The 9,428-nt window shown below is 44.6% G+C and overlaps 1 protein-coding gene across 1 annotated transcript; it reads left to right on the top strand.

Annotated features, from left to right (window-relative positions):
- Positions 1-6,789: 6,789 nt before the first annotated feature.
- LOC129761087 (uncharacterized) lies at positions 6,790-9,127 on the top strand. The gene is made up of 2 exons (XM_055758789.1): positions 6,790-8,309; positions 8,410-9,127. The coding sequence occupies exons 1-2, from the start codon at positions 6,790-6,792 to the stop codon at positions 9,125-9,127; spliced, it is 2,238 nt and encodes a 745-aa protein (XP_055614764.1).
- The last annotated feature ends 301 nt before the right edge of the window (positions 9,128-9,428 follow it).

Here is a 9,428-nt window from a genome sequence, read left to right as displayed (position 1 = left end):
TAGCTAAATGTCGAGATAAGTGTAAATTACTGTACTTTCAATCTAGAAGCAATTTAAAAATTGATGAAAATCAATAAGCTCAGAACAACTGCCAAATTCACATACTCATCATATCCTGACAAACAAATTATGAAAAAATCAATTTGTGTTTTATTATTATTTTGGATATTGTTTTAGAAAGCATTGAACTGTATTTCCTAAACTCTTTTTTGGAAGGTTTAATGGCCCTGATAAGCGCCGTGTTTTATGGAATGTATCCAATTTAGAAAACTTAGTACTCGCGGTTTTGAAAAAAAAACATTTCGAACGCCCTCGATGCCGCCTTGTTCTGGATTTGCCACCAAAGCAGTTTGTATAAAGAACAAACTTTTTTCTTCTGCTACCTGATGCCGTTTTGCGATTGCGTTTGCCACTCGCTGCAACTGCCTGTTGTTGTCTTGATGTGTTCTGTTCTGAATGCGGTTTTTTTATCGTCGCGAGCAGCTTTACCAGCCAACTCGATCACTTCGGCGGCCGAAACTATATAACGCCGGCTAGGTGGACTGGTGCACTGGTACTAACGCGCTCAGCCTAGCTACCCTTGCTGAGCAATTGGCGGATACACCTACGGGGAACTGCACACTTGCACGGTTCGAGTGGGACTTTGCCTCTCCCTTAACTTGTCCTCCTTTGTTACGTCCACGATGCCGATGCCGTACAACCACACGGGTTTACGGTTTGAAAGAAAATAAGATATTTTTTTGGGGTCCGAGTATTTTATACTCTAGCGGTACACACTCACAGGATAGAGACAAATCGGTGGACTCAGCCAGAGGGGCGAGTCCAACGAGACGAACGAATGAGCGTTAAAAGGGAGCGATGGCAAAAAAATACATCGCTTAGAGGCGAATGAACTGCAAAGTTTAAAGCCTCTTAAAAACAAAGAAAGAAAGAAAAGAAAAATACATTCATTACGATTTGTTCGCTCGTTGGATTCACATGCAGGCTAAAAAGGTTCCTTTTCAGGATCACAAAATTATCTTCAATCTAAAGAGTTTATTGTTTTGTTATCACTCGATATCCCCATCTTGTTCGGCTAAACCTTCCTGTTTAGCGATTTGTTGCCACTCGCCACAGCTTTCACAGTTGGAAAATTTCTTCCCATCCAGCTTTGTGACATGTTGTACAGTAAATTACATTCAATGCGACGTGCCGAAGCGCCACTCAGTGTCGCATTGGAGGCGATTGAACATTTGCGATGACAGTGGTACAGTGTCGACTTTCAATGTGGGGTCATAATTTGGATCTCTATGTTTACAAAAATGTCCAAATAAATAAATCGCATTACATGTCCGTCCAATTAGCTACTAATTGTCGAACTAATTGTATATTACTGTACTTTCAATCTGGAAACAATTTAAGAATTGGTGAAAATTGAATAATCAGGAAAGTCCCCAACTATCAATAAGCTCAGAACAACTGCCAAATTCACATACTCATCAGATCCTGGCAAACAAATTATGAAAATATCCATTTTTGTTTTATTATTATTTTGGATAATGTTTTAGAAAGCATTGAACTGTATTTCCTAAACTCTTTTTTGGAAGGTTTAATGGCCCTGAAAAGCGCCTTGTTTTATGGAATGGTTCCAATTTCGAAAACTTTGTACTCGTTGTTTTGAAAAAAACCATTTCGAACGCCCTCGATGCCGCCTTGTTCTGGATTTGCCACCAAAGCAATTTGTATAAAGAACAAACTTTTTTCTTCTGCTACCTGATGCCGTTTTGCGATTGCGTTTGCCACTCGCCACTCGCTGCAACTGCCTGTTGTCTTGATGTCCACCGAACCGAATGTGTTCTGTTCCGAATGCGGGTTTTCTTATCGCCGCGAGCAGCTTTGCCAGCTTACTCGATCACTTCGGCGGCCGAAACTATATAGCGCCGGCTAGGTGGACTGGTGTACTGGTACTAACGCGCTCGGCCTAGCTACCCTTGCGAGGAACTCCAGATCAACACGGTTCGAGCGGGATTTTGCCTTTTCCTTCACTTTTCCTCCTTTACCATGTCCAGACATGGCTGCTTGGGTTGGTTTGTTGATGTGTTGTGATGCGAACCGATGTGGTGTACGGTTTGGATGAGAATGATCGTTACGGCAGCGGAGCGGGGATTTTTAAGCTGGCTGGCTGGCTCGAGAATTACGCATGTGTGAGACTGCGACCAATGTTTCGTTCATTGTTTTCTTTTTCCTTTCCAATCGTGCTTCATTCTATTTCGCTGCTGCTCTGGTTGCCCGTTTTGGTCGGTACGATTTGAGGAGCACAAAATGGACCAATCAAAAATGGGCACATAGTGCATTTTGACAATGCTTGATATTTCACAATTATTCAATTATTTATCTCAAGAAAAATGAAATGTTATTCGTTATGATAGATGCGTAGATATATTTCCTATCAATTGATGCAAAAATCTTTGCGATCTATTGAGAAATGCTCGAGTTATAAGCGTTCCAAATCTTGCATTTTTTCCTACTTGTTCAGTGCCTAGATTTCCATTTCACCCCCTATATCTTCCGGTTAGACGTAGTCCTACGTCAAAAAAATGGTACTTACATATTTAACATCGCAGCGCAGTTTTTATCATGGATTTATTATTTCATGATGAAATTTATTCTGAGATCAATGCGATGGGGCGAAGTCCAACAACAGGGCCCCAACACGAACACATTGAGTCGTTTCGATACTCTGCTGAGTGTGTGTAACGGCGAGCAAGCTAAGCCCCCCGGTTCAGCCGTTAGTGAATCACCCAATGGTAACACAAGCGAGGCGGTAGATCGCAGCAATGCGTCGGAGTAGAGCGATCTGTCATCAAAACGTTATCTGGTCGAAGCTGAATTATTGATAGTCCTTTCTTTATTCAAGTGAAGTCTATTGATTAGAAAACTGCTATTATCCCAAGCACTATTAACTTTTGTCATGCTTAGTGCAAACGATTATTTGTATTGTGGATTCTTTTGTATTTTATAGCTGTTGCTAACTCGAACAATTTATTCAACAGAACTGCTCTGAGCATTGAAGAACAGGAATAACAGAGGCATTAGAGAGGAACTCAAAAATTTGTCCTTCTGGTAGTGATCACCAAGATTGTGAGTTTAATGATAATCTGAAGAATTTTTGTAAGCTAATGAATTGAAATTTGTAGCTAAAAGCACATCAATAAAACGTTTGTGCTAAACGGACTTGGTTTCACAACAAAACCTTTTAGAATCTTGACATCGTCAGGATGGGTAAGAATGGAACCTCCGGCCATGGTTGCCACTCGTGTAATCGACCTGACACGGCAGATGCGATGGTGGCGTGTGATAATTACAACTTCTGGTACCATTTTGGATGTGCCGGTGTAGAGGCGAGCGTCGAAAATTACCACTGGATATGCCAGCAATGTCAGGCTAATGGGGTGGCTTCATCCTCCAATGTCGTTAGGGACAAAAATGAGCAGCTTCTCCCGGTCAAGGATCATAAGGATCGATCTAATAAAGGAACCGTTAGTAGAACGTCGTCCAGGAGAATGAAAAAGGCGGTCGATATCCTACTTCGATCACAGTGCGGAAGTGCAGCGTCTAATGCACGCTCGATGGTGCTTGAGGATCAACTCAAGCTACTAAAGGAACAGGAGCTTCTGCAAAAAGAGGAACTGAAGCAAAAGGAAGAATCGGGACGTCTTGAGTTTGAGGAAAAGCAGCGGCAAATCGACGAGCGACGACGACGTCATGAGGAGGAGTCGAAATTACGAGAAGAGCAGTTAGCTAAGCAGAAGGCTTTGCAGGAGGAAAGGTTACGGCTGAAGAGAGAATCGATTGAGATTAGTCAGGAGTTGGTCAGACAGCAAGCACAGATGAGTGATGGTGGATCAATGGTTTCGGGTTCTAAAAAGTGCCCAATATCCGTAGGAAACAAGGTGCAAAACTGGTTGAAGGATAACAATAAATCCAAAGACGGCGCGGATTCCGCGATAGAAGGGACTCAAGCGCCACTACAACCACAGTTAATAGCTGCAGCTCCGGTAGATCCGTCCAACCAGTTTGCCCGTCAATTACGAGAGCCACTACAACCACAGTTGATAGCTCCACCTCCGGAAAATCCGTCCATCCAGCTTGCCCGTCAATTACGAGAGGTTTCCTTGAGCGAAGTAAACCATCGTTCACAGTCGAACAATCCACCAGTGAATCCTGCATACCTTCAAATTGCAGCTCGTCAGGTCACGGGCAAAGATCTCCCCGTTTTCAGTGGAAACCCGGAAGACTGGCCGATGTTTATTCGGATTTTCGAAGAGACTACGGCTGCATGTGGATTTTCCAATGTGGAGAATCAAGTTCGGCTTCAGAAGTGCCTACGGGGCAGTGCTTTGGAAACTGTTCGCAGCAGGCTCCTGTTTCCGGAAGGAGGTCCCCACGTTATAAAGACTCTAGAAATGCGTTTTGGTCGACCGGAATTAATTATCCGTTCAATGTTGGACCGTATCCAACGTCTACCATCCCCCAAGCCGGAACGATTGGAGACGCTGATTGATTTTGGACTAGCTGTCCAGAACTTGGTCGTTCATCTACAAGCGGCCAGACAGGAGAGTCACCTGAATAATCCAACTCTACTACAGGAACTCGTAGCAAAATTGCCAGCGCAACTAAAGCTGGACTGGGCTAAATACAAGATGCTCAATTCAATAGTGACACTCGCCACCTTTGGATCCTTCATGGAACAATTGATTCAAGCAGCAAGCGAAGTATGTTTCGACATTCCCTTCAGTCAAAACTCTAGACCGGAAAAATCGAGAAACAGGGAGAAAAACGTAGCTCATTCCTACTCCCATGAAAAGCAAACTGAGGTATATCATTCGTCAAACTCGAAACGTATTGAACATGCAAAGAAACCAGTTAAAATTTGCCTGTTTTGTAAGGAATCGGGTCATCGAGTCGCCGGTTGCAATGAATTCGAGAAAAGAAACGTTGAGAATCGCTTGAAATTTGTTCGGCAGAATAATCTTTGTCGGACTTGTTTGAATTTTCATCAGAAATGGCCTTGTAAAACTTGGCAGAGTTGCGCTGTGGAAGGATGTCGGGAGAAACATCATTCTCTCCTTCATACACCAGTATCTATTGATCCAGTACATTTATCGAGTAGTCATTCATCTATGACCAACGATCAAAGTTTTCTTCTATATTTCCGAATATTACCAGTGGTTTTACACAAAAACGGAATGCAGCAGCTCATATTTGCGTTTATTGACGAAGGGTCTTCGTCGACTCTTTTGGATCGCTCTGTTGCGGATTCTCTCAGAATTGACGGTCCAGTAGAACCGCTGACGTTGCAATGGACCGGAAACGTCACACGTAAAGAAAATGCATCCAAACGTGTGCAACTCACGATTTCAGGAAAAGACAAACCGCAGACATATCGAATCATCAACGCTCGCACAGTCGATCATCTCTTGCTCCCGAGACAGTCATTGTCGTACCGTGTGTTATGTGATAAATATCCTCATCTTCGGTCATTGCCTATCGATAGTTATGAAATGGTGGAACCAAAGATGCTCATCGGTTTAGATAATCTACGGCTCGGAATACCGCTAAAAATAAGAGAGGGCGGTCAAAACGAGCCTATTGCAGCCAAATGTAGGCTAGGGTGGACGATATACGGCAGTGGTGCAAGTCGTACCATATCAACAGTTTCAGTGAATTTCCATGTTCCAGCGTTTTGGAATGCAGATCGAGAATTGAATCAACAACTAACCGATTATTTTACTTTGGAAAAAGCTGGGGCTGAGTTGCCGTTCGATGTTCCAGAGTCAGAAATGGATAGAAGAGCGCGTCGTTTGCTAGAGGAAACAACCGGCCGGGTTTCCGATAGGTTTGAAACCGGCTTACTGTGGAAGTCAGACAATGTGGAGTTTCCGGACAGTTTCCCCATGGCTGTCCGGAGGCTTGAAGCGCTAGAGCGAAAACTGGCCAAGAATCCTTTCCTAAAACTACGAGTTCATGAGCAATTGGACGAGTACATCATCAAAGGATACTGTCATCGAGCCACACCGGATGAATTAACCACTACTGACAAGAAACGCGTCTGGTATCTTCCTTTGGGTGTTGTCACCAACCCAAAAAAGCCAAACAAGGTGAGGCTAGTTTGGGACGCTGCTGCCCAGGTCAATGGAGTTTCATTTAATTCAGCGCTATTGAAAGGACCAGATCTGCTCACGCCACTCATCGCTGTTCTTAGTCACTTTTGCGAGCATGAAATTGCTGTGAGCGGAGACATAAAAGAAATGTTTCTCCGAATGCTAATATGCACTAAAGATCGTCAATCGCAACGATTTCTATGGCGGAAAAATCCCGCAGAAACTCCTCAGATCTACATTGTCGATGTAGCCACGTTTGGGTCAACCTGTTCCCCATGTTCGGCTCAATTCATAAAGAATTTAAACGCGAAGGACTATATGAGTCAATTTCCTCGAGCAGCGACCGCGATAATCCAGTACCACTATGTGGACGACTATCTCGATAGCTTTGCGACGGTGGAGGAAGCTATCCAGGTAGTGAATCAGGTGAAGCAAATACATACCAAGGGAGGATTTGAAATCCGTAATTTTTTTATCGAATTCGAAACAAGTGCTGTCAGCAATTAAGGATGTCTCGCGGGATGAAACAAAGGAACTCTGCATAGAAAGAGCGGAGAAAATCGAATCAGTTTTGGGAATGCGATGGAATCCATATTACGATGTCTTCTCGTATGCGTTGTCTCCGAGAGCGGAAATTTTGAAGATAATGGAGCCTTCATATGTACCAACCAAACGTGAAATGCTCAAACTCGTAATGAGCTTGTTTGATCCACTTGGATTCATAACCTTCTTCCTCATTCACGGACGAATTTTAATCCAGGAGGCGTGGGCGGCTGGTCTCGATTGGGATACCCCGATCAACGATCAATTGCTTTCAAAATGGAGTCGATGGCTGAGTCAGTTTTCTACGTTGAACAACCTTCAAATTCCACGTGGGTATTTCCGACATAGAGTGTATGAGCCCAAACAACTTCACGTGTTTGTTGACGCGAGTAAGGAAGCGTACGCCAGCGTAGCATACATAACAGCGACAGGACCGAAAGGGATCGAGGTTGCATTGGTTTCGGCTAAGAGCAAAGTAGCTCCTATCAAAGTACTGTCAGTTCCACGACTAGAACTTAAAGCCGCAGTCCTAGGAACTCGTCTCGCTGAAGCCGTGATTTCGTCACACTCGTTTGAAGTCAATCGCAAGTTCTTCTGGTCTGATTCTAAGACGGTCCTCGCATGGATCAATTCAGACCATCGCAGGTATCACCAGTTCGTGGGAGTGAGAATTGGTGAAATTTTGTCATCAACACGTATGAACGAGTGGAGGTATGTTCGTTCGGGAGAGAATCCTGCAGATCCTGGTACAAAGTGGGGAACTGGACCTAGATTTGACTTGAAAAGCTTGTGGTTCCGTGGGCCTTCATTTTTGTATGGTCCGGAAGAAGAATGGCCACATAATCGTCAATTTTCTACTGCCGCAGAATTATCTAACACACAGCACGCTCATTGGCAGGCTCCACAACCACTTATCGAGGTGAGCCGCTTTAGTAAGTGGGAAAGGCTTCAGCGAACACAAGCATATGTGATTCGCTTCATCGAGAACATTAAACGTTTGAGGAAGGGAGAGTGTGCTCGATACGGTGTACTACTACAAGACGAATTACAACGGGCGGAAAAACTATTGTGGAAGCAAGCTCAGGCTGAAGTTTTTGAAGCAGAAAAGCGAATGTTGCTAGAAAACCAGAGAAATTCAAAGACACGACACAATGTGGTATCGAAATCAAGCTCCATTTATAAGCTTTGCCCGTATTTAGACGAGGATGAATTACTTCGGATGCGAGGAAGGATCGGAGCTGCATGGTACGCACCATATGAAGCTAAGTATCCGGTTATTTTGCCAGATAACCACCTAATATCTTCTCTCCTTACAGACTGGTTCCACCGCCGCTACCACCACGCCCATCATGAAACCGTCGTAAACGAAATGCGGCAGCGATATGAGATACCGAAACCTAGAGCACTAGTCAAACGGGTTGTCAAGAACTGCTACACCTGTCGATTAGCAAAAGTCACCCCACGCCCACCACCGATGGCACCCTTACCGAAGCAACGATTGACCCCGTATGTGAAACCGTTTACTTATGTCGGGGTGGACTATTTCGGACCACTATTCATAAGTCAAGGTCGCTCGGAGGTCAAACGCTGGGTGGCCTTATTCACTTGCTTGACAGTGAGAGCGTATTGCTCTAGAAGTTGTGCACAGTTTATCCAGCGAATCGTGTGTGATGGCAGTCAGGCGATTCATTGCCCGGCGTGGTTCTCCCATCGAATTTTTCAGCGATAACGGGACTTGTTTCGTGGGTGCGAACAAACAACTACAGCAGGATATACAATCCAGAAACGACACCTTGACTGCGACGTTCACCAATTCGAACACCCGTTGGAAATTCAACCCACCAGGGGATCCCCATATGGGTGGAGTCTGGGAACGTCTTGTGCGTTCTACGAAACAAGCCATTGGGACAATAATCGATGCTCCTCGTAAACCAAACGATGAAACCCTACTGACAATCCTTTCGGATGCCGAGTCGATGATCAACTCGAGACCTCTGACGTATGTGCCGCTGGAAAACGCCGAGCAAGAATCATTAACCCCGATCCAATTTTTACTTGGGAGTTCATCAGGTGTGAGGCAACCCCCGTCGGAATTCGTGGACTATCGTACTAATCTTCGGAGCAGTTGGACTCTTGCACAGCACATTACAGACACGATATGGAAAAGATGGATTGAGGAGTACTTGCCGGTCATCAGAAGGCAAGGAAAGTGGTTCGATGAAGTTCGTGAAATCCGGAAAGGTGACCTAGTGTTAATGATGGATGACGCGGTGCGAAACCAGTATGTAAGAGCGAGAGTTGAGAAGGTGTTTCTAGGACGCGATAGACGAGTTCGCCAGGCGCTGCTGCGCACAGCAGCAGGGATGTACAAATGGCCAGTAGTTAGACTGGCGTTGCTCGACGTTGGATTAGATGGAGAAGTCGCTGAGGAGTCTACATAACCTGTATATCCTCACCACCCTTCACGGGTGGGGGATTGTAACGGCGAGCAAGCTAAGCCCCCCGGTTCAGCCGTTAGTGAATCACCCAATGGTAACGCAAGCGAGGCGGTAGATCGCAGCAATGCGTCGGAGTAGAGCGATCTGTCATCAAAACGTTATCTGGTCGAAGCTGAATTATTGATAGTCCTTTCTTTATTCAAGTGAAGTCTATTGATTAGAAAACTGCTATTATCCCAAGCACTATTAACTTTTGTCATGCTTAGTGCAAACGATTATTTGTATTGTTAGTGGATTCTTTTGT

Source organism: Toxorhynchites rutilus, chromosome 1 (genome assembly GCF_029784135.1).
Source record: "Toxorhynchites rutilus septentrionalis strain SRP chromosome 1, ASM2978413v1, whole genome shotgun sequence".
NCBI classification, from domain to species: domain Eukaryota; kingdom Metazoa; phylum Arthropoda; class Insecta; order Diptera; family Culicidae; genus Toxorhynchites; species Toxorhynchites rutilus.
Note: the sequence above shows the minus strand (reverse complement) of the source record. Positions and strands in the feature narration are given on the sequence as shown.